Raw genomic sequence first — 25,613 nt, 5'->3', positions numbered from 1 at the left:
GGCTCACTGCCAAGCAGTGGGAATACCTGGGGAGCTCCCCGTGGCAGCCCCTTTGGATGGGCCCGTGACGCAGGAGGGCCCTGTATTCAGCCTAGAGCATCGGGGAAGCCTTCCTGGAGGAGGCACCACTGGATAAGTCTCAAAAGAGATGAAGTTGGCCCAGAATCCTTTACAAGGAAATGTTTAAGTTCATATCATCCAACTCATTCACTCCAGAAATAAGTTAAGATGCTGAGACGAGGGAGTGAGTTCAAGGTCATGTGTCCAATAAGGGGTGAGATCAGTCAGGAAGGACAGGACATGCTGTGATACTAACAGTCCCCGATCCGGCGGCTGGACCCAATGGAAGTTCATTTCTCACTTGTGCTCTGCGTCCAGCATGGGTGTCCGTGGGAGGCACACTGTGGTCACCTGGTGAGGCAGGCTGGCCTCTCCACCTGGCGGCCGTCACCACAAGGCAGACAGTGAACTGGCTCCTAACGCTCTCTCCCGATGCGACCGGCCCCAAGGCTGCCCAGCCTCACCGGCCAAAGCAAAGCACATGGCCCTGCTTCACTTTGAGGCTGGTGGCACGTGTCCTGCCATGGCCGGGGTCCCCTGAACCCCAGGGACCCAGTTCCCTGCCCACCGCTGGGTCCCTCGCACATGGGCGAGAACCCAGGGACCCAGTCCTTCACCAGCCACTGGGTCCCCTGCACACAGGCGAGAACCCCAGGGACCTGGTCCCCTCCCTGCCACTGGGTCCCCTGCACACGGACACACAGACGCACGTGGAATCTGTGCTCCCGCTTCCAGAAAAAGCGTGTGTTTCAGGTTCTCTGCAGGGGTACACAGGGCTGCTGGAGAAAAAGGTCTGCCAACAGCCTTCCTAGGACACGAGTGTCCTGCGGTTCCCTCAGAGGAAACCAGCAGGCCGTGCCCTGGCTCACTACTGCAGACTGACGCCAAACTGCTGGGTGGGCAGAGGGGGCCGTGGCGGCGGTGTCTTGGCGGGAGGGGGCGACCTGCCCTTGTGCAGGTCNTACTACTGCAGACTGACGCCAAGCTGCTGGGTGGGCAGAGGGGGCCGTGGCGGCGGTGTCTTGGCGGGAGGGGGCGACCTGCCCTTGTGCAGGTCCTGGAGCTTCTCATCATACCTGTGGACACAGCAGAAGCACGGCTCTCAACTTGCAGGGGAGGAGCCTCGGGCCACGGGGGCCAGATGCCCCGTGACTGTCTGCAGTCTCGTCCTCCTGGGCCCACGCGTCATACCGCCATCCCACACGTGAACATGTGCGTGCATGCTCACACACTCACACTCACACACACACACACACACACATACAACCCCCCACTACCATGGGTGTTCACATAAAAAGCAGAGAGGATAATCCAACCCCAGCAAATGTCCAATCTCTCCTGCCACCCCCTGGCCAACATTTCACCCACGTGTCTGCACAAAGGCTTCCCTCTGCTGGGNTGTGCGTGCATGCTCACACACTCACACTCACACACACACACACACACACATACAACCCCCCACTACCATGGGTGTTCACATAAAAAGCAGAGAGGATAATCCAACCCCAGCAAATGTCCAATCTCTCCTGCCACCCCCTGGCCAACATTTCACCCACGTGTCTGCACAAAGGCTTCCCTCTGCTGGGAGCACCTTCCCCAGCCTCTTGACCCAGCCAACCCGTCCCCTGGAAACTCGATTCAGAAGTCACCTCCTCCTGGAAGCTTCCCCTGACAACCCCTCGCCACCAGTCCCCTCCCCAGCTGTTATCNGAGCACCTTCCCCAGCCTCTTGACCCAGCCAACCGTCCCCTGGAAACTCGCTTCAGAAGTCACCTCCTCCTGGAAGCTTCCCCTGACAACCCCTCGCCACCAGTCCCCTCCCCAGCTGTTATCACTGACTTGAGGCCCCCACGACCTGGGAGCACCCCAAGGGTAGGGTCACTCCCCACACGGCTCTGTGTGTCCAGCTTCCGGTGTACGTCTTGGCGCCCACAGGAGTTCGACAACTCCCCTACCCCTGCCCACCTCCCTGCAGCCCAGCGAGGGCCCCACTCCCTCCAAGGAGACCCCAGCGAGGGAGACGCAAAGGACCAGGGGTCCAAGACCTGCCCTCGCACGGCTGCGGGGCCAGGCGGCCACACGCCTTCCTCTGCTCCCCTGACCTCAGGGGAGAGACCGTGCAGCGGGGATTCCCACTGTCATATAAACTCAAGTCGCAGACACGGAGTAGGCTTTCAGCAAAAGCCACCGGGTGGGCTGGCTTCCAGAGCACCTGTGTCACGCCTGAGAACATTTCATTCTGTCCACGGCATTAAACACACGCCCNACCCCAGCGAGGGAGACGCAAAGGACCAGGAGTCCAAGACCTGCCCTCGCACGGCTGCGGGGCCAGGCGGCCACACGCCTTCCTCTGCTCCCCTGACCTCAGGGGAGAGACCGTGCAGCGGGGATTCCCACTGTCATATAAACTCAAGTCGCAGACACGGAGTAGGCTTTCAGCAAAAGCCACCGGGTGGGCTGGCTTCCAGAGCACCTGTGTCACGCCTGAGAACATTTCATTCTGTCCACGGCATTAAACACACGCCCAAGAAATTCCCCTGATTCTCTGCTCAGAGGCAAACGCGGTAAACAGCAAGGCGGCGAACAGCAGTTACCGCGACAGCGTCTATTTTTAAATCAGTGTGCCACGGGGGAGGGGAGGGAAGAGCCCGGCGTCCGTGTGCACGGCCTGCTGCAGGCTCGGCTCCCTGAGTCAGCAGTTAGCATCCCTGCTGACGCCGCACGTTTCGGGGCCAGATCCGCGGGGCACACATTAGGAGGCACAGCTTTCCATGCTAACGGGATGGACGGAGGCCCGTGGGATCCCCGGGGTGTTTCCACGCCTCTCGGAACAGGGTCCGACTCACCGCAGAACCCCCGGGGGGACGAGCGGCTGGTCGTACTTGAGGTGTTCGCGGAGCTCACTCAAGTAGTTGAAATAGATGACTTTCTTCCCAAACTTATGACAAGAAAAGCAGAAGGAGGAGAATAAGCACGTTGAGACGGAAAGGCCGGGGGCGGGGCGGGGGCCGGGCCGCGGGGGGAGCAACGCAGGCGCTGTTCATATTAAGAAACCACAGTGCTGACTCCAGTCGAAACCAGCACATAATAGAAGCAGTGCACGTCTGCAGATCTGTTGCTTTCCTAAGAACTCAGATGCACCAAACACTCGTGAGAGTCTCATCTGCATAAAAATAAAGATCTCCTCCAGCTAGAATCTGCCATGAACGTGCACGGACCGAGATGGCGGGGAGGGCCCGGACGGCCTGCGGTTTCTGCCTCCGGGGTGCCTTCCCGTGCGGGCACCTCCCTGTCTGTGAGGGTCCTGGGGGGGCAGGGAGCACACCAGGAGCTGTCTGCTCTCCCTTCAGGACGGTGTCACTCAGGAGGCCAGCCTGGAGAGAGCACTGTGGACACAAGCCCCGGTCAAATCCACTCCCCGCCTCTCAGGGCCTCAGTCTCCCCCTCGGAAACGGGTTCTTCCTCTGAGCGAGACTGTCTGGGAAAAATGTCCACTGTCCCACCCCCCGGTACCCACCACCTGGGGCCGCTGTTACCCACGAGCCCGCTCCCTGAGCTGCAGCGTGGGGACAAGGACAGGATCCAACAGGTGAGGAGTCACATGCCTGGCCCCGCACCTGCTCCCAGTAAACAGTCACCGCCTGCCTAGTTCCTCGTCACGGCTGTACTGGAGGGTCGCTGGCACCCACAGAGCTGGACGGATTTCACGGGCACGATGTGGGGGCTTGGGACCCATGCGTATGCCGTGATGCCATTGCCACCATCATGGGAACAAGCCGATCCATCGTCTACCAAGTGTTCCTCGCGCCCCCTTGCTTTGTGTGTGTGGTTAGAACACTCAACACGAGAGGTCCCCTCTGAACACATTTTCAAGGGCACGACACCCTGTCGTCAACGGCAGGCTCCCCGCTGGCTGTCGGGCAGACCTCTAGAACCTCTTCCCTTGTTTTATCACAAGCCGGCCTGGAGCTGGAGCCCGCGGGAGGCCCAGCCGGGTGCACTGGCTCCCCCTAGTGGGCGAGCGGGAATCAGGCCGGGTGCCCAGACCCCCAGCCACCGGCCCTGAGGGGCAGAGAGGTCCTGCAGGGGGACACAGATGTCAGCTTCTGAGGGGCAGGGAGGCCCTTGGTGCCAGCCCCCTGCCCGTGTAGGCGCGCCCTCTGACATTCGCTGTGTTTCTTCTGCATGAGCCCCCGCCCTCCTGGTTGGCCAGGCGTTTGCTGGTCACCAGGCTCTGGAGGGCAGACGCGAGCAGGGCCCTGCTTCCTGCCCCTCATGCCCTGGAAAGGCCTCGGGGCAGCGCATCCCGGGGATGGCAGTGCAGGCGTGGGGGCAATCCGCAGGCCCACCTCCAGACGGTGTGAGTCAGGAGGCAAGGGGCCGGGCCTGCGGACACGACTGTTGGTTCTCGGGCATTGGAGAGCCTCCACGCTCGTCCTCTTCACTTCCAAATGAGCACTCCAGGGCTCAGAGGGGTCACGCAACTGCCTGAGGCCACACAGCCAGCAGGTGGCAAAGCCCAGTCCCGACTCCAGGTTCTCCCCTGGTACCTGGTTTATAGTCACGCCTGGGGCAGGATAAGTGGCAGAACCATATCGGCTTGAGCCGGAATCCCAGCTGAGCCGTGACTCACTGTGTGACTGCAGGCAAGCGACTTAACCTCTCTGAGCGTCAACCTCCTCTCCTTTGGAAGAGGGAGAACACAGCCGACCTCACAGGATCGTTTCGGGGTGCCATGCATGTAAGATGTGTAAGAAATTGTGATATTAATCACAAAAGGATAGGGAAAGTTGCTTTTTTTTTAAAGATTTTATTTATTTATTTGAAAGAGAGAGACAGCCAGTGAGAGAGGGAACACAAGCAGGGGGAGTGGGAGAGGAAGAAGCAGGCTCCCAGTGGAGGAGCCTGATATGGGACTCGATCCCAGAACGCCAGGATCACGCCCTGAGCCGAAGGCAGACGCTTAACGACTGCGCCACCCAGGCGCCCCAGGGAAAGTGTTTTTAAAACAATGTTAGCAGCAAATCCTGAGCACCTGCGAGTGCCAGGCAGGCCCTGTCCTAAACACCCTGCGTGTGCCAAGTCAGCAAACTCTTTCAAGGACAGAATGGCTGCAGCAGCACCTCAGCTGTGCGGGGAAACTGAGGCAGGGAAAGGCTGCATCTCCCGCCCAGGGAACTGGGTGATCAGAGGCAGAGCCAAGACAAGCCCGAGCTCTGGAACCTCCACAGCACCTGGGCGGCCACACAACAGAGGAGGAGGGATGATTATTTTCCCAAGAACTCAGAGAGGTTTCTAGAACTCTGAGAGCTTTGCGAAGGTGAACGACAGCGCCAATGAGAGAACATCTGAACTGTCTCCTCGGGCAGCTGCGTCACCAGCACTGGCTTCCTCACTACGTCGAGGACGGCCCCAGCAGGCTGGTCCTGGTTAGGCAACAGAACCGACGGACAAAACCCCACCTTCCCAACAGGCAGGGGTCTGCGGTGGCGGCACAGGCAGCCGGGGGAAAGCTGGCGGGGAATTCTCCTGCAACGAAAGGAAACCTGGCCACGGAAGTCTCTCCCTGCGTCAAACCGGAGCAGACTCAAATCTGCTATTCCAGAAATTCTCCAAGTAGAGCGCACAGACCCAGGAGTCGCACCCGACCCCCCAGCAGGGCCACGCGGGCCACGTGCCCTGGACTGAGCGCTGGTCTGAGTGCTGTGCATCCTTGTAGTGAACCTCCAAATGTCAGGGGGACTTGGGGACCCCTGACAGGTGCATAAAGGAGGTGCTCAGGCCAGGGTGGGATTTAAAATACCAGGTGCAAAGCTCCACAAAGCTAGTGAGCGGCTGTGCTCCTATTCAGGACCGTTGGCCCCGTGACCTGCCATAGCCATGGGGTGGGCGGGGTACCCCAGACACACGGGTGCCCCAGAGCTGAGACCTCCACAATGCCACACAGGGAGAGCCATCCCCCTGAACCCGCGGGATGCGATGCCGCCTGCCGCCCCAGTGAGGTTCTCGCTGAGAACGCCGCCTACCTGATGAGCGGCCTGAAGATGGTCCACGGGACCCTGAGGAAGTTGGTGGGGTGCACGACGTACAGGGCCTTCAGGGTCTTTCTGGACCTAAGGGGGGAAGCGTGAGACGACTTCAGAACAACACACCCTGCTCCCAAAGCTGAATAACCACGAGCCCCAGAACCTTCGCTCTGTCCATACGGCCGATTTCAGACACTGAACCAAAAGTCAAAGGGGAAAATCAGGACCTCTTGTCCGCCGCCGCCACCTGGCACGCCCGCCGCACTTTACAGTTTGAAAGAACAGAGCCCCACTTACGGGCGCCACACTGGGAGGCAGGGGGCTCACCGAGCCGTTCACAGCAGCAGGCTGTGGAGTAAGAAATAGCACAGCCACAGCATGGGGTACAGGGCACCCGCTTAAAAATGGGGTGCTACTTAGCATGCTTGCTCCCCTCATTCCAGAAAAATTCAGTCCAAGGCCATGAGGCTGAGCCAAGGAGGTGGGGACCACCCAGGTGGAGACAGCGAGGGCGGGCAGGGTGGCCGTGGCCCGACCTGGCATCGTCTGAGAGGACAAGCCAGCGTGCGGTCAGCCAGGGGGACACTAGCCAGCTCTTACCCACTCACAAGAGCCGACTGTCAGAACTTCGGGCATTCGGGGAACCAGTTGTGAAAAACATATTAAATAACATAAACACAGAATTAAGTAAATCATATCAAGCACCAAGGTAATAAATATTCAAAACTCCTCATTTCCTCTTTAATTTACTACATTTACTCCTTCCTGTGCCCTTGACACTATTTGTCTGCGGGATCTGAATAATGGAAGTCCATACCGAGTGTCCCCCCAACTCCGCATCCAGGGGCGTCATTGCTGGCAGCTTGAAGCTGGCCACGGTGCAGGAGATCCGACCATGTCACAAACCAGCCTCCCCAATCCCCTGAGAGCTGGTCATCACACGTGGACCAGGGTGCCGCTGGGCCAGACCCGGGGGTGGGGGGGTGGGGTGAGGGCAGGGGAGGCGCAGAGGCCGGGGGAGGTGAGCTGGGGCTGCTGGGGGAGGTGAGCTGGAGCTGCCGGGTGTGTGAGCAGGGCTTCCTCACGGGGACGCGCCAGGACGGGAAGGGGTGCGCAGGAGAGGGGTGGCCCAAGAGGGAACAGGACCAGTGAGTGAGATTAGTCAGATGCTGGGCAACGGACAGGTAAGCAAGTCAGTAAGGGAGGCATGAGCAGGGAAGAGGCAGACAGATGCAGAGAGAGAGGAAACCAGAGCAAGCCCTGGGCTGCAGGACGGGAACAGCTGTAGGCATCGGGGTGAACGCACGGTTCCCAGCAGAAACAGAGACGTGTGAACAACACCCCGACTGTCCATGCACAGAGCCTGGGGCCAGTCACCCCAAAAGCAACAAGCACACTATTTCCAGATCCTGGCCCCTGGACAGCACTCTGCACCGAAAGGAACCAGGGCTCCCAGAGAAACAGCAGGCCCCAGGGGGCGGGGGTGAGAACGATGTAAGTTGTGCCTGGAGCCCCCGCTTGTGCTAGACTCCGTAAGGGCGGCGCTCAGCCCGACGATGACGGGACGCATCTGAGGGTCACAGGAGCCAGGCTGGAAGAGCACCCACGTGGCCGCCTTTGAATCTGAGCATTAAACATAGTCATGGATTAGAACCCACTGAATGAAACAGGCAATCACACGTCCATGTGGACATAAATCAGCCAGAAGCGTAAGCTCCTCCTTACAGTAAACTGCCGATAGTTCCAAGCACCGTTCGGCCACCGTCAGAGTTCTCGCTGGGCCGAAAGCGAGCAGTGGAGGCAAAGGCCGGGACACGACACCTCGATGAGGAGTCCCTACAGAGCCTTCAAAGAGCCTCCAAGTATCTCCCAAGGAAATATTAACTAATTACAAAAAGAACGGCTGTCAGCGCAGAGCGGGGAGCCGCAGTGGTCCAGGGTCCCAGAGCACTGCTGCCACCGAGTCCATCCTGACATGGGCGTGGCTTCCTGGAAGGGGGTCACAACACATGTGTGTGGACTGGTTCTCCCTTAAAAGGAGCGACCAGGCAGAACAGTCTAGAGAACGAGGAGTCAACAGCCAAGAGGAAAAGAATGCAGGAAACCCACCAGCGTGCAGGGAGAGCAGAGAGAAAACCCTTGTGGTAGAAGTCGCACCGAATTGGATCTGGAGCACCCCTCGCATACCTCTGCTGATGGGGAACTCACTACCCCAACAGCCGCTCCACTGCTGGTTTTGATGCCTAGAATGTCCGTCCTTTTTGATTCCATCGAGCCAACGTCTATAGTCCTACCCCACCTCCTGGTCTACCTCTGTGGGAAGTAGGAGACAAGTCTGCCCCCTTCCATATGAAAATTTATTTCTATCGGCTCCACACAGGGGTACGTACGCATCTCCTCTCAGCCTGAGCCTCTGGAAATGGCCACTTTGAACATATCCTTCACTTCTTCTCAGGCACCTCCCATGGCTCCCCCCTGACTCCTAAACCAAGTCTGGCATCCTTAGCACGCCCCCTGCCCTTTGCCACCTCCCTCCACGCTTCCCCAGGTGAGTCCCCCAGTCCAGCCCTCCCACCATGGAGCCTCAGCCCCCCTTACTCCTTCTTGGGTCGGCCACCTAGCAACACCCTGCCCACCCCTCCAGGGGCTGCCCAGAGGCCGTCTCTTCCACCTGGCCTCTCTGACTGCCCAGCTGGAACTCCGGCACTCAGCACCACTGGCCCCACTGGCTCCTCCATCTACCCACCCAGCCCTGGCGGAGAACCTGCCCCGTGCAGACCTTTTCCCTCATGCAGGGGGTACAGAGACGGGTCAGGGGGTTGCAGCCGGGTACAGGGGACACAAACACGCCGCTCTGCAAATGCACTGTCTGCTCAGGGACAGCGAGGCCACAGGGAAGGGGCTGTTGATTCTCCGGGGACAACCCAGGAAAGCTTCGTGGGGGAGGGGCCAGAGCCGGGGCCTGGTTGCCTCCAGCTGCCTTGCAGGGCGGCACCTACGGTGTCAGGTACATGACCGCAAAGTGTAACAACATCCTTTCCCTAAGACACAGGACAGAAAGCCAAGAAATTCCTCCAGAGAGTCTATGGACAATGACAGCAGGACCCAAAAGGCAGGAGGGCAGGCTTTGGAAAATCAGGCACTACTGGCCACCATCCCACGCACTCACAGGTCTGATAGGAATTCTTCCATCAGGTATGAAGGACCTTTGAGAAGGGACTGCCAGCGGAATCCAGGAGATCCACACGAAGGCCGGATAGCACGGCCTATTAGCCAAACATGCGACAAAGTCGATAGGTATGCAAGACATCGTTCAAGAAAAGATCCACCAGCTCCAAGCTGTTCCCACGAGGTGCGGCGCGTCGGGTGGGACAGGGAGACTGGGTCTCAGGCGGGGTCCCAGCCCTGTCACACACCAGGTGAGGGACACAGGGAGAGACACCTGCTCTCTGGGGCCTGTGTGTCCTCGCCTGTCCAGCACCCTGTCCACCTCTCCGACAGAGACACCAGAAAGCCCCTTGGACACTGTGAAGTGTGGAGAGAGCACGAAGGGCATCTGGAAGACAGCTGTGCGGTCGTATTTCTTTGCCACATTTCTTAGACCGGGGTCAGTAACCTAGGGTACACGGGCCACATCCGGCCGGCCACCGACTTCTGCACAGCCCATGAGCCCAGACGGGCTTTCCCTTGTTAATGGTTGGGAAAAAAACTAAAAGAATAACAGTTCCCCATATGTGAAAATGACACGAAATTCACATCCCGGCGTCCATAAATCAAGTTTTACTAGAACCCGGTCCCACCTCTGTGTGTTAGCTGCAATCGCTCTTGCAGAAATGAGTAGTTCTGACAGAAATCTGAGGGCCCGCAAAGCCAAAATATGGCCTGTCTGGCCGTCCCGGCCCTAGACGACGAAGATGGACAGAGCCCCTGCCCCGAGGGAGGGGACCCCACCCACCCCAAGCTCCTTCAGCCCAGTCCCCGCCTCCCGTGACACAGCTCTGACCCCTCCTATCACCCGGGCTCCCCCTCACTCAGAGTGACCCTGAGCCCCCCCCACCCCCAGCCGCGGGCTCGAGGGCACACACCTCCTGTCGAACTCCTTGCAGGTGCTCTGCAGCCAGCCCAGGGACGGCTTGTTCCGGCTGTCCGGCCCGTAGTGGAAGCAGACGACGGTGTAATCGCTCTCCACGTACTGGCCCAGCGTGTGCTTCAAACGCCTGCACACGAAGCAGACTCGGTTTCCAACACCAGCCTCTCACCGTCACGGAAACCAGGTACTCTCCCCAGAACAGAAGCCGCGGTCACCCAGTGGGTGCCAGCACCACGGCACGTGGGGACCCACCAGCAAGGGGGCCCCGTCCTCGTTTGTTAGAGGAGGCTCAGAGAGGTTGAGCACTGAAGGTCACGGTCACACAGCTAGCAAGGGTATGTGACAGGCCGAGAAATGGTCCAGAAGAGACATCCACGTCAAGTCTCTGGAGCCCGTGAATGAGACCTTATTCGGAAAAGGGTCTTTGCAGGTATGACTAAGGAAAGGCTCTCGCAAGGGGGAGTTTCTCCTAGATTATCCGGCCGGGCGCTCAACATACCATGTGTGTCCCGACAGGACAGATAAAACGGGGAAAATCACAGAAGGAGGTTGTGTCTGCGAAGAGAGAGGCAGGGCGGAGAGTGACGGGGCCCCCAGCCCAGGAGGGTGAAGGTGGGCTGCCAGCCGCCAGATGCTAGAAGCAAGGCGCTGCTCCTGGAGGGGGGGCTCCCTCTGGAGGAGCGTGGCCAACNCTAGAAGCAAGGCTCTGCTCCTGGAGGGGGGGCTCCCTCTGGAGGAGCGTGGCCAACACCTCGGTTTCAGCCTTCTGGCTGTGAGAACAAATGTGTTGTCTTGCGGCACCCAATATGCAAAGATGAGTCACAGAAGCCACAGGGAAGTCACAGAGGCCGCGCGGGGATTCGAACCCAGGATGGACTCCCTGCCATTCTGCTGCGTCTCTAGCTTCCACATCAGCTCCAACCGTTTTTTCTCGTCACCATAAAGCAGAGTCCCGACTCTGCCCTGCTTCTGTCACGTGACCACATGCCACAGTCTGAGCCCTGCAAAGCTCCACGATCCTTCCAGCCCTTGGTCCTTCCCTGCCACACTGGGGACCCGCATGAAAAGGCCTCACCCAGCCATCTGCAGGAGATGAGCTGCAAGAGGGCCACTCCAAAGTCCCTCGTCATTTTGGCCGGGGCCGCCGACATCAAGCAGGTCAGACCGGGCTGCCTGAGGCATCACCAAAGGCACATCTTGTCCTTACTTCAGCCCGGCTCCCATGAGCCTGTGGCAGGAGACACGCCTGCTTTCACTGTGTGCTCTGCTAAGGCAACCTGCCAGGAGCTCTGGGTGCAATGGGTGTGGGCCGGGTGCCCCTGGGGACAAGCGTCCACAGCAGGGCTCCAGGAGAAATGCCCAGCAGCCTCTGCCTGTCTGCAGGTGCTCAGCGGCTCAGGACACCGCGGTGGGATCTCTATCTTGCACAAAAGGATGTCAGCTTCTCCTCTGCTTGTCTGACTCCGAGCGTCATCAGAGAGCCCTCTGCCCAAAGCACTGACTCTCTGAACAGCAGGCTTTGCACAAATTTACTCGCTTAATCCCCACAACAGCCCTGGAGGCAGGCACCGTACAGGCCCATTTTACAGAGGAGTCAACTGAGGCTGGCCGAGGAGAACCAGGAAGGGGTAGAGCCAGGATGTGAACGGAGCAGTCCACTCTCTGACCCACGCTGTCCTGCCTCCTGAGAGCCACACGCTCCCACCCGTCGTCTCTGATGTATAAACTCGAGGCTCTCTCCCTTTCGGGTTACATCTGCCACACGGCGTGCTCCGCGCAGGAAGTCATTAACTAAATTACTGGTTGAGCTTCAAAGACACGGACTTATTTCTTCACCCACTGCAAAAATAGGAGCGCACATCTGGCCACAAGAAAGCCACTGCTTGGACAGGGAGAGGAAGGATGGTGTGTGTGGTGGCAATGTTTTCCACGGAAACACGGAAAAGACAGCCTTGGCGCTCCTCCTAGCAAGGCCAAGAAGCCTACGGGGCACCTTTGAGTAAATTAGAAAAAGGTTCTCCTTCCTCTGGAGAGATACCCTCCAGCACTGGGTAAGAGGAGTGGCAGCTGGATGCCAGCCCATCATTGTGCTGCCCTTGTGCAGTCAACAACCTGCATGACTGTTCACAAAGGCTGTGCTGACCACTTCCTTCTGGTAGTGAAGGTTTCTGAGGCAGGCACACGAAAAAGCACGATATACCCGTCGTTGCCAGAGGTAGTGTTGGCTTTTTTTTTTTTTTTTTGGATTGAGGTAAAATTTGTAACGTAACAACCATTTTAAAATGAACAATTCAGCGGCATTTACTACTCCACAATGTTGTGCAACCGTTACCTCCATCCAGCTCCCAAACATTCTCATGGCCCAAAAGAAAGCCCATGGCCATGAACGAGTTAATTATCCAGCCTCCTGCTTTCTATCTGTCGGGGGTCCTTCTGTCGTTACAAGGAAACAAATCCTGAACACCTCCTGGCCCAGCAACGTACCTTCAGGGACAGCTGACCCACAGGTCATGGGTTTGTGATGCTGCAGAAGGAGAAGTCTGGCAAGGGACCGCGTTCACCTTGGAGGACCCCAGAGAGGAGCCGTCCCTTACCCGGCACCCCTCTCGGTGTGCCCTGCACACACTGCGAGCATGCTGGAGGGAAACCAGCACCTCCCAGGAGGCCTAGCTCACCGTCCGGGGTAACCCGGTGCCTGCAATGCGGGCATGCCTGGTGGATTCCAGCACTGGCTATAGACTCCTGAGCCTTTGGGGTCAGCAGGGTTCCTGCCATCACACTGTATTTCCCACTGCTGTCAGAAGACCCTTTAAGAAGGCAGGCTACAGGGCGTGAGAGCACTCGGAGGGAGCGTGCGTGCACGGGGGCAGGGGGGCGTGCACGGGGAGCGCATGCACACACAGAGGGGCGTGTGTGAACACAGGCACCGACACGACTTACTCCAGCAGATGCCTGTGGTTGAGCTCATGGGAGGGGGGCATCCGGCAGCAGCTGAAGGTGATGACTTGTCTTCCAAAGCGGTCCTCCCCTGCAGGAGGAGACAAAGGCGTGAGCCCCACCAGCACCCAGGGCCGTCTTCTCGTGGAACAGCCCCAGGTGTTCACGGAACACGGAAGCCGCCGGAGCAGCCCCACCTGACCTGAGAGGCACAGGAGGCTGGTGGCAAAGACAGCACCTGCTGAATGAGCATCCATGATGCTCTGTGTCCATCGACCAAGCTCAAGGTCACCACCAGCCTGCATGCCAACCGCTCCCTTTACAAATGGGAAACGGGGGCCTGGCGGGATTAAGTTACCAGTGCAAAGCCACGCGGCAGACGGAGGACACCAGGCTGGAAGCTAGACACTTCTGGCTTCACAGCTAGTGTCCGGCTACTGTCCCCGCTGCCTCCTCCCCACGGAATTAGAGCATCCCCCTGAGCACCCCCAGGACTCCGGGCCCTGGAGAAGGCTGGGCTGGCCTGGGAGACGGTCACAACACAGTGGTGCTCACCCCACATGGGACATGGGGGGGTGCTTCCCAAGGGCCGGTACCTGTCTGATCATCTGGGTCCCCAGCACCCAGGCTCACTGCCCATGCCTGTACTCACATCATGTCCAATAACCCATCACTAATTGACTGAAAGATGGTTTCTAGAACTTGAAGAAAGCAAACACCCTCCTAGAAATTACACCACTTTAAACTCACTTTCCTTGTGAAGAAGTATTTATAGCTATTTTCAGGGGTTTACTTAGCATGAGAAAGGATGAGACCAGGGCTTTCCCACCCCCTCCAGCTCTGAGCGGGACTAGTGGGGACTGTACACATACTCGCTCACACGCACACACGTGCACACCCACGTGCATGCTCGTGCCTTGCCCTGACTGCACACCCGGGACAGCTGCTTGTTACTGAGGACATGTCTGGATCTTCCCAGGAGCCCAGAAGCTCCTCTGATATTTGGAATTCTAGAACTGTTCCGGTCTCCAGACACAGCACCTTCTCATTCCCGAGGCTCCTTGGGGATTCTGCTCCTACTTCCCGTGTGTCTAGAAAGCCCCTGTTCGGAAGGACTGCACGAGAAGCCGCACCAAATGGGGGCTTTGGGCACAAATCCCTCGATGGCTGCACCCGGGAGGGGAGTGTCTCCTACACACTGTTTCGAGCGTCTCAGAGGCCAGGGTCCCGTGGCCAAGCTGTGCCTGCGCTCGCCTGTGGGGCACAAGGGAAAAGGACAGCGTTGCTTCTCAAGCTGGGAATCTTCTGTGTGGCTGCCGAAGCAACGGGAATGAACTCCCCCTGGGGCTGGAAGAGAAAGTTCACATCCGTGATGAAAGGTCAAGAACCCTGAGTGGCCTCAGCATCATCGCCAATCAGGCCAAGTGGAAAGTCTCAGGATGTACTAAATAATTTGGCAAATGGAAGACCACGTCAACAAGCATTTGCTGAAGGCCCACTGTGTGCTCAGCTGTGGGAGGAAAGAGCAGACATGGCCCCCGCCTGGCCCCACCATCCCAAGCAAAGGACAGTGATGTGGGGGATGGGGGTCTCCACCCAGCTCCCCAAGCCCCTGAGAAGCCACAGGGACTCGGGCAGCCAGAGGCTACTTCTCCAGCGCCTTCCACCTGCTTGGGCTTGGGCCATACCGCACAGGTGAAGGGCTCCATCGTCCGCAGAGCTGTCCTCACTGCAGACAGCAGCTGCTGGTTGGGGGTCCCAGGCCACCCCGCTTCTGATCAGCTGGCAACAAATCCAGAGGTTTCCACGACCCCCTCACAGTCAATAATTCACTAGCTCACTTATATTTTATCATAAAGGACATCAGTCAAGACAAGCCAAGAGGGGAGAGCGGAGTGGGAGGGTCCTGGACGCGGGGCCCCCCGTGCCCTCTCCCCATGCAGTCAGGCATAGCGACACGTCACCACTACCCAGGGCACGTGGCTCCAGAGTCTTTACTGGTTTCTTCACACAGGCGTGGCCGACAGAATTGTGATTCAATCAATATGCAGCTTGACCCATTGATCAACCCAGATCGAACCCCTGGCAATGGACTGAATGCAGTCTCAAGCCCCTGGAGGTCACAAATCAGTGTCCCTCTGCTCCCAGTGGGTCCTCTGGGACAGCAGCCCCGCCCTGAGCTGTCTCGGCAGCATACGCGACTCAGGGTCCCCCGTGAGCCTCCTCCTTGGCATAAACCAGCAGGAATCACAAAGCTGCTCCTATCACTTAGGAAATTTCAAGGATTTAGAGGCGGCTTTCCAGGAATCAGGGACAAAGGCCATTGTGTCGCATGACCCTGCACCCCCACCACGGCCGACTGTGCCAGAGGGGTGCGCTGCGGGGCTGTGGAGGGCCGCCACCCAGCAGGCCAGAGATGCAGAGGCCAAGATCCAGAAAGGGAAGATGAAACAGGGGCTGGGGCTGCAGGCAAGGCCTTGCTGAGGGCAGAGCGGACATCTGCTCACGGGACACCCTCATCGGCTGAGGAACAACATGGGGTCTGACACAGTCACACCACCACGGGCTGCAGGTTGTCACGGGAAATATGGTGAAAGGAGGGGTCAAGGCCACAGGCACGAGGAGAGTGAGAGTTTGACTACCCTGGTCACACTGGGGAGCCGGTGAGGAGGGGAAGTAAGGGACACCATCTGATGGGTCCTTCTGAAGGCCCTTCGGCCACTGGAGCAGGGTGTCCCAAGCAGACTGCATGGTGGAAGGGAGTCAGAAGGCGGGGACAGTGACCTCCAGCACTGGGGGGGTCCCCAATGCCGGGACATTTGCGGGGACGTAGGAGACAGAGCCAGTACTGCATACGTGGGGTGGGCGGGGCTGAGAGGGGAGCACAGGGCATAGCCCTGGGCATGGGGTGCAGCCGTGGGCAAGGGCTGAGCCCCGTCCAGGACAGAAGGTCCCCAGGGCAGAGTGATAATGGCCTGGAGTGGATGCGGGGCCAGGAGGAGGGGCAGCTGCCCAGGCCGCTGGATCCCAGGGAAGAGAGAGCTTCCACCACCCAAGCCGCCTAGGCAAGATCCACTCGGTGTCCCGGTGGGCCACGGTCGGGCACTGTCGTGGCTGGAAAGAGGCAGCAAGTAGAAGGGCCACACCCCACGACAGTGAGAGACGGTAGGGAGCAGAGCAGAACTCGGTGGCAGGCATGGCAGAGCCTCACAGAGGAGGAGGGACAGGTGTAGGAAGCCGATGTCACAGGAGTCACAGCAAGGCCACCCCGGGACCAAGGGACTTGGTGTCCAGGAATGCCAACCCTCCGGGCAAGGCCAGAACACATGGGTCTCCATCAGACCACAGGTCCCACTTCCCTCCCTACCCTGGCTTGCCGGTTTGCCGAGGGCAGGTGGGAGGGGCTCACGGCCTGTCCGAGCCCCACCCCGACCTGCATCTGCTGAGAGGTGCTGTGCTGGCCAGGCGAGGGGACGCGCCACCGCGGCTCTGGTCTGCGGGCCAAGAGGGTGGAGGGCCTGCAGACACAAGGCAGGTCAGGGTCAGAGTCTGGACTCAGTTCAGCCAGGGATAGGGCACAAGGGGCCCCGAGCAGGCCGTGAGCCCCATCCATCCACCACATGCAAACAAGGGTGAGGAGTAGCCCTGGGGAGAATGCAGCGTGGGCAAGCCAGACGCAGGGACGTGGAGCGGGCTGGGAGCCCAGTGCCCACCCCTGGCCCAGTCCCTTCTCCTCCTCCTGCTTACATAAAGCACTGACCTGTTCACTCCTTCACTGCATAAACACTTATTGCACACCTACTGTTTGCAGGGTCCATCAACTTGCTTGAGCTTCCAGTGAAGGTTTTCCACTTCCCTCAAAACCAAAAGGACAGCTAACTTAGCATTTTCTTTTCATATCAGTGGATTTCTAAACGTCCCCTAAGCTAATATCCCAGCATTACCCAGACTGGACAGACTCACGAAGCTTACGGCGAGTGTGGCAGCGGGCAAACTGGATTTGTGAAAAAGGAGACAGGAAGGACAGGCTGAGTCCTGTCCCCTCACAGCCAGGCAGCCCCGAGCCGGCCTCTCTGATGCTCTGCAGTCCGGGCTCAATGGTGAAAGCGCTCTGGGGGCGCCTTGGGGGCTCAGTCGGTTGAGCATCTGACTCTTGGTTTTGGCTTAGGTCATGATTTCAGGGTGGTGAGATCGAGCCCCGCATGGGGCTCCACGCTCATCGGGGAGTCTGCTTAAGATTCTCTCTCCCAGGCGCCTGGGTGGCGCAGTCGTTGTCTGCCTTCGGCTCAGGGCGTGATCCTGGCGTTCCAGGATCGAGTCCCACATCGGGCTCCTCTGCTGGGAGCCTGGTTCTCCCTCTCCCACTCCCCTGCTGTGTTCCCTCTCTCGCTGGCTGTCTCTCTGTCACATAGATAAATAAAATCTTTAAAAAAAAAAAAAAGATTCTCTCTCCCTCTGCCCCTCCCCCTGCTCACTCTCTCTCTCTCTAATAAACAAATAAATCTTAAAAAAAAAAAAACTGGCAGGGAGGACTGAGTCAGAAACTTCAATAAAGTCTTGGTTGGCATAGCACCAGCATACAGCAAGCACTCAATAAATGTGACCCGTTTCCACGTGCCAGACGGTGGATGCCTCCGGGTGTGCTATTCCATTTACAGTCGAGGAAGCTGAGGGCCTCTGGAGCGGGGTTCACACTGGCAGTCGGCCCAGCTCTGAGGGCGGCACCCCCAGCCTGGCCGGCATAATGCCCTCGGCCCCCGAGCGCCCCGCGACGGCGGAGGGCAGGCCTCCCGCGCGGCTGCCTGAGTGCAGGCCTCCCGGGCAGCCCTGAGGCATCCCCGGGACAGCCAGGCCTCCCGTTTATTAAGCAGTCAACGCAGCAAGTGCATTCATGAGATCAGTCAATATGAGTGAACGCCCCTCCGTCGTCCTCCAGTAACACAGGCTGGCGTATCGAGAACGGACTTCAAAATGATATAATGTGGAAGGAAATGAAAACTATCAATAAAATGTAAATTCTGTGAGGCACCGGTTTAATTCATGACCCCTATTCCTCCCCTCACGGTGCACAACACAACATCACTCACTGTCTCTGAGACGGGAGGAGCCCAGTTTATGAATAAAGAAAGGGCTCCCGGAGCCATCGCCCGGAACGTGCTCCAGCCTATCCGTCATCCGCTCCGAGGGAAGGACGATTAAAATGCATAATAAAGGCAGCAGCAATCTCACCGGGAGTGATTTGGGAGTTTGGGTTTTTGTTTTAAGGCTGCTCATCTTTTTTTTTTTTTTTTTTGCATAAACGAAAGGAGACTTGAAGACCCATTTTTGTCGGCATCCTGCCGGGAAGCCTGGCCGGGGTCTAAACTGAGGGCAAAGACCCGGGTCTGGGGCGGTGGCCTCTCATCCAGGAGGACCAGATCCGCCTGTCCTCCTCTTCTCTTCTCTGCCACTCGCCGCCTCTGTGTCTCTGGATTACACCCCCAGCTTCTCTGCTCCCCAGGCCCAAACCTTCCCCCTGCCCACCCCGCTCTCCACCACGGTCATGTCCCTTTGGGCTCACAGCCCCGGCCCCAGACGGGGACCTGAGCTGCAGACGGTGACCACTTCTTCAAATGCTGAAATCAACTTTATTTACAAAACACTATCTTAAAGAATTACAATTCTACACAGCGTCTGTTTGGTCAAGTGCACACCCCTTAAGTATGGACAGATCCATCCAGTATTACTTTGTATAACACTTCAATTTCTAGCTGTGGTTCTGGATGTCCAGCTCTGGGGGAAGAGACCCCGGAGAGGAAATGAGGGGGGTCCCCTTAGTGGGGAGTGAGGTCTGCTCACGCCCAAAGTGGACCCCTTGGCAGGAGTCACCGGGTAGCCCACGTGGCTTCCCGGTGGAGCAGGGGCAAGGGTTCCAGGTCGTGAACTGTCCCCCGGGGGGGCCAGCCACACAGGAGCGTGAGCCGGACTTAGGGACAAGGGGACAGAGCCGGACACCTGGGTGAGGCTGGGAGGAGGGGGCAGGGGACTGACCCCGAGCAAGGGAACACCAGGGACTCTCGCCAGGCGCTCTGATAGAAAAGCCAATAGTAGTTTCAGGGATGCTGATTTCTGCTCTAATGATTTTTCTCTCTCCTTAGCTGCTGGTTCACCTGGGTCGGAGCGTCTCGATTTCCCTTGCTCTAGTTCTCTGTGAAGTCGATCTCAGCCACGTACAGAGCTGGCTCCGTCTGGCTCTGCTCCAGCCACCTCTGCCTGACTCCTGAGGACCTCTGGCTGGGCTGACATCTTTTAGGGGGGGCCTGAGGCCATCAGATGTCCTCTAAAGACAGTTAAACATCCCGAGAACCTGGTGTTTAAGTGAGAACTCCACTCTAAAATGAGGGAACTCTCCAGAATCCGAGGACTGCCCCCCCCCCCGCTGTCATCCCCCACAGCGTAGAGCCCTGTAGCTTGAGGACGGGCTCAAGCATTCCACTGTGATGACCTCGGAGTGTCTCTAGAAGAGCCTGCCCACAGCCAAAAGCGCCCACAGACCCTTAACGGTGCTGAAGGACCCATGACAAACCACGGGGCCGCCAACGGCCTCATTCCAGGAAGGAACCCTGTCCCGGCCCCGAGGCCCCCTGCCCAGCAGGTGGAAATGAGGCATGCAGAAGAGGAAGGATCCCGACTTGTTCCCCAGGGGCCCCATCTCTTGACTGAACTCTCACCCCGCTCTGCTAGGGCCCCTTCCCAGTCCCGTTTCAGCTTGTCCTCCAGCCTGATGCTGGAAATCTCTCTCCACAGCATGAGCTCAGACCACTGTTCTTGCTCCTATCGGGGCTCCTGCAGCCGCTGCCGGCACCCCCCACTCTGCGGCAAGAGGGGTCACTCTAAAGCACAAGCCCCACGGTGTCGGCCCTCTGCCTCACGCTCCCCAGAGCCCGGAGACCAAGCGCAGACTCCTGGACACACCCGTGAGGTGCGGAGAATGTGGCCCCGCAAAGCAGCCACCTCTCAACAGAAGTACGAAAAGATCTCATGGGAAGCTGTCTACACGCAATGCGCTTCACCCAAAAAGACGGGGACCAGCTGAAGGGAAGAGCACGGAGAAGGCATAGCTACCAACACCAGTAAGGACGGAGCTGGCCGGCTGTCCTGACTACGGGAACGTCAGACACGGCTGTCAACACAGGTGCGTGGCCGGACGTAAAGGAGGGCACTTTGAAACGACGCAAAGGTCAACCATCAAGGAGACATAACTACCCAAAGTGTCCGTGTCCCCAAAAACAAAGTGTCAAGACACACGGAACAAAAGCGGACAGAACCACAGGCAGAAGCTGACAAATTCCAACCATGGGCGCTCTGAGCACCCCTCAGTCAACAACTGATAGACATAGACACAGGGGTTACCAAGGAGGCAGAAGGTCTGGACCACACCACTCATCAGCTGAACCTAAGTGAAACACACAGAACACTCCGCCCAGCACCCCAGGACACACATTCCTCTCGAGTGGACAAGGGACATTGGCCCGGACAGCTCCTGTGGAAGCCACCACTTCTCAGACTTTGAGGTCTCGGAACCCATTGATATTCTTAAAAATGACTGATGCCCTCAAGGAGTTTTTTTTTTTTTTTAAGATTTCATTTATTTGAGAGAGAGCGAGAGCGAGCACATGTGCACGTGTGAGCAGGGGGAGGGGCAGAGGGAGAGGGAGAGAGAATCCCAAGCAGACTCTGAGCTCAGCACAGAGCCTGACACGGGGCTCGATCTCACGACCCTGAGATCATGACCTGAGCCGAGACCAAGAGTCAGAGGCTCAACTGGCTGAGCCACCCAGGCGCCCCGGTCCTCAAACAGTCTTAACATTTTATAAAAGTGGCTATTTCTATAGAAATTGACCATACTAGAAACCTAAAAGAGAACATTTTAAAATACTTATTCATTCATTTAGAAACAAGCCATTGTAGGGGCGCCTGGGTGGCTCAGTCAGTTGAGCCTCTGACTCTTGATTTCGGCTCAGGTCCTGATCTCAGGGTCGTGGGATCAGGCCCCACATCAGGCTCCATGCTCTGCACAGAGTCTGCTTGTCCCTCTCCCTCTGCTCCTCCCCCTGCTCACACATGTGCCCTCTCTCTCTTCCTCTCTTTTTTTTTTTTAAGATTTTATTTATTCATTCGACAGAGATAGAGACAGCCAGCAAGAGAGGGAACACAAGCAGGGGGAGTGGGAGAGGAAGAAGCAGGCTCCCAGCGGAAGATCCCAGAGCTCCGGGATCATGCCCTGAGCCAAAGGCAGACGCTTAACGACTGAGCCACCCAGGCGCCCCTCTCTCTTCCTCTCTTAAATAAATTTTAAAAATCTTTAACAATAACCCATTGCCTATTAACATAGATAATGTATTTTTTATTCTTAAAAAAAATAACTGTATTTCCTGCTTCCCTTTTGTGGGCACCTGATCTGTGCTCCCACAATGGGTCCAGCATCCATCCCTGCTCCCTAAACCTTAACGGTTCTCCAAAGTGAACATCTGGGAATTGAAATGGCGGCCCCCTGTCCAATCCCCATCCTCTCCTCGGTCCTCTGCACGGAGTGGACACCAAAATACTTACATTTGTGTCTCGGGGGCCTCCAACTATTGAGAACCGTTCCTCTGTTTCATCATCACCTTGACAAGATTCCAGCTCCTTGGGGACAGGGACTAATGTTTATGGAGCTCGGTGCAGGCGACAAAGAGGTGAGATGTTAGGGTCACTGTCTATGATGGCTAACTGCATGGGTCACTTCGACTGATGGCTGTGAGACATTATTTCTTGGTGTGTCTGTGAGGGTGTTTCCAGAGAAAAGCAGCATGGGAACTGAATGAACACCACCCTCCCCAAGGCAGGAGGCGACGCCCATCTGTTAAGGGCCTGGATAGAACAAAAGGGCAATGGGCGAATGTGCCCTCTGCTTGAGCTGGGATATCTGGGGGACACCAGCGCTCCTGGTCCTCCAGAACCTGGGCCCCTCCTGGGTGTCCAGACTGTAGATGGCAGATCCTGGGATTTCTCAGCCTCCACCACCACGTGAGAGCCAACCCCCACGGTAAACCTCCTCTCGCATGGATCTCTACACCTCCTCCTGGTCCCATCTCTCTGGAGGACCGCAATGTCATCTGCTATTTCCAAAACCTGGCAGGCACTCTGGTTCCTACTGTGCTGTTCATTGTGGGGCCGCAGCCGGCTGGAGGGAAGTGGCCCAGATAAACCCACCCCGTGCCACGGGGCCCACAGGGATGCTGGGACCACCCAGCTGTGACCCACCTGCCACCTGCAGGATGCCGTGCCTGGCCACGTCGTAGAAGGGGTGATCAGCACAGGGTGCTGGCCGGCCGCGGGTGCCACCAATGGCCTTCTCACTATGCTCAGGGCAGCGGCTTCCTCTTCTTCTCTCTGCAGCTCTGTGGCCGACAACGAGGATTAGAGGAAGTCAGCTGTCTTCTCGAGGAAGGGCAATGAGGGGGCCTCCGGAGGTCTCTTTACAGGACAGTCACCATGCCTCAGCTGTGCACCCACTATGCGCCCCTCTCTGCTGCGCTCCCGCTATGTGCCCGCCTCTCCTGTGCACCCAGCACGTATTTGCTCAGTGTGACCCCGCTATGCATCTGCTCGGTGTGTGCCCACCCCTCCTGTGCCCCCACGATGCTCCCACTCGGTGTGCAGAGCCATGGAGGGATAAAATGAGACCTCAGGGCTGAATACTGCCCTCCGCACCGAAAGGAGTGGAAAGGGCGGCTCAGAGACGGGGAATGAGTGCCCAAGGTCACACTGCTCATGGACAGTGGAGTGTGGACTTGAACTCGATTTCCCAGCTCCGAATTCCAACCAACCCAAGCCCTGCTTGAAGATGTGGACACTGGCAGCCAGCAGGAACCCACGGCTGGGGTGAGGGCAGACATGGGTCACTGTGCTATGAAGGAGGAAAAAGGACAGTCTTCCAGTTTAATTTTAGTTGGAGAGGTTCCTCGTGCAAAACAAATCAAAACAGAGATGTTTTCAGCTGGAAAAAGATGGGACCTTCAAATTTCAGGCTAGAGTAGACCCCGGTCCCCAGCTGCACCGGGTGGAGGGGTGCCCCTCCAAGATTCGTGCTGCCTGGAACCTCCCAATGGGACCTTACTTGGAAATACTGTCTTTAGAGATGAAATTAGTTCAGACGCGGTCATACTGGATTAGGGTGGACCCTGGTGAGAAGAGAAGAGACACAGACGCAGGGAAAATGGCCACGTGAAGCATCCTGATGGATAAGCGGTGGACAGTGCTAAAGGCAGTTCTGGAAAACAGGGCGCCCCAAAGAATCGGGAATAGGTATTCTAACACGCCACGTTCACGACAGCCAAGACGTCGCCCCGGCCACATGCCCATCCAGGGATGAGCGGACAGACAAAATATGGGCTACCCATGGGATGGGTAGTATTCAGGCATAAGAGGAACACAGTACTGATACGTGTGACAATCCAGATGGACCTGAAAATATCACGCTAAGGTAAAGAAGAGACCGTATAATGTAGGATTCCGTGTATAGGAAATGCCCAGGACAGGTAAATCCACTGAGTCAGAAGGCAGAATGATGGTTGCCAGGGCCCGAGGGAGGGAGTGACTGCTAATGGGGTTCGGGGTTTCCTTTTGGGGTGACGGAAATGTTCTAACGTTGTGGGTACGCCACGCAACATTACGAATGTAGTAAATACTTTGTGATGGCGAATTTTATGTTATGTTAATGTCCCCTCAACTAAAAAAAAGAGAGGGAAAACTGCTTTAGCACGTGGGGCACAGCCACGGAAACAGGAGGAGGCAGACCCTGGACCACCTAAGGAAGGCAGGGGACGGAGGGATCAAGGATGCCCTCTGCGGGCACCCCTGACCGTGCCGCTGACATCAGGAGCCTTGTCCTGCTACCACAGGCACCCAAGTGAGAGACTCTTCAGTGTCATGCGTGCCTTAAACAGCAAGGGGAGCAAACTGGGAGGCACAATGACGGGTCCTTGGGAGCGAATCACGCAGCAGGTGTAAAACCAGCCCAGGCTTCCTGCACCTGGGTGGGGCACGCGGGTGCCGGATGCAGAACCGGAAACTGTTTATTTCAGGGCTACGGGCCTTCAGCAAGTTCTTAGGATCTACTCTGGTTATCGCAAACCTGGAAGAGAAATCTGCACCATGGGGAAATGAATCAAACAGCCTGGCCCCAGTGCACATGACAGGAATAGCCTTGCAGGTAAACACGTACACGTGTGATTTTAACCAAAACGCCAGGGGGCGAGTTCAGGGAGAGGCTCTCCTCCCAGCGTGGTTCCTGCCACCCGGTGCCCTTGGCGTGTTTTCCAGTTACCTTGGGCCTCAGTTTGCTTGTCTGTAAGATGGGGACACAGAATCTGGCACTTTAGCGGGTAGCCTTAAGCAGCAAAAGAGGATATTACCCTAGTTGAGCCCCTCAGCAACCCGGGAGGGGGCTTGCGTCACCCACAGGGATTCATCTGAGTCTGCCCAAAAGAACCCTGGCGAGATTAAAAAGGCACTCTCTGCGGCTAGCTGGGAAGGGGGAGAGTAAGACCCCAGAGGAGGGAGATGGACAACCTCACCGAGCACTTTTTACAGGGTTAGACTTTTTGAGCGACATGTATATATTATCTTTTTAAAAGCAAATGTACGCCAATGATCTCGCAGGACGAGGCTGGAAGGAGAACATGCTTTTACCTATTTCGGCCAGCTCCTCCAAGTCCAGGCGGGACATGCTCTGCTGCTGGGCAGGGCGGCCCAGGCACACGGTCCCGACGCCACCTCTCGGGGATCCCGGCATGGGATCCTTCCAACACCCTGAGGGAGAAGCACACAGAACCCGGGACATTTAACACACGTACCCACGAGGGCGCAAGGAATGAAGGAAATGCCCTTCGAGTGCCTGGCTTGCTTTTTTCTCCTTAACTTAAAAAAAGCACCCACTTCTGATCCCCTATGACCCCAAGTCAAGATGATGTTTTCACCTCTGTTCACCTGCCCAGCCCACTCTCCACGTGGGAGAGATCCAGGGAGCCAGAGCCCCAAAGGTGTGGGCCCATAATGTGACTGCCTCTTGTTCGGGATCCGGTGCCCTGGCCGGAGCTCCCTCTCACCAAGCAGCCCCGTGTCCCAGGAGAGCAGGGCGGGGGCCGTGGGGGTGGCGCACACCTTGAGAGCGAACATTATCAGGGCTGAAGCCCTCAAGGCTACCATCACGCCTGCTCAGAGAGATGCACACTCCTGCACCTGTTTTATGGACAGGGAAACCGAGGCCAGCAAAGATCAATCAGAACTGCTCGTGGCTGCACAGCTAGGAGTTACCAAACGTGGTTATTCTGTGCCAGGCTCATGCTTCAGCACCCGTGCAAATCTTTACAGAAATCCCTGTGCGCCCCTAAATAATGGAATATTTGCCCACGCAAAGGAATAAAGTACTGATGCCACGTGGGCGAAACTTGAAAACATGACGCTGGGCGAAAGAA

At 57.5% G+C, this 25,613-nt stretch overlaps 1 protein-coding gene across 1 annotated transcript in view; it reads right to left on the bottom strand.

Annotated features, from left to right (window-relative positions):
* The window catches only part of ARHGAP8 (Rho GTPase activating protein 8), a 66,241-nt gene that overhangs the window by 19,744 nt on the left and 20,884 nt on the right, over nucleotides 1-25,613 (bottom strand). Inside the window, 9 exon segments of the mRNA XM_034643597.1 lie at nucleotides 557-563; nucleotides 1,026-1,136; nucleotides 2,907-3,006; nucleotides 6,088-6,173; nucleotides 10,172-10,303; nucleotides 13,117-13,204; nucleotides 22,399-22,449; nucleotides 22,452-22,535; nucleotides 24,829-24,948. Coding sequence (XP_034499488.1) covers nucleotides 557-563; nucleotides 1,026-1,136; nucleotides 2,907-3,006; nucleotides 6,088-6,173; nucleotides 10,172-10,303; nucleotides 13,117-13,204; nucleotides 22,399-22,449; nucleotides 22,452-22,535; nucleotides 24,829-24,931 — 762 coding nt within the window. The 5' untranslated portion in view covers nucleotides 24,932-24,948.

The sequence above is a fragment of the Ailuropoda melanoleuca genome, chromosome 15 (assembly GCF_002007445.2).
Source record: "Ailuropoda melanoleuca isolate Jingjing chromosome 15, ASM200744v2, whole genome shotgun sequence".
Taxonomy (NCBI): Eukaryota; Metazoa; Chordata; class Mammalia; order Carnivora; family Ursidae; genus Ailuropoda; species Ailuropoda melanoleuca.
The sequence above is the reverse complement of the archived record's forward strand: the minus strand, read 5'-3'. Positions and strand labels throughout refer to the sequence as shown.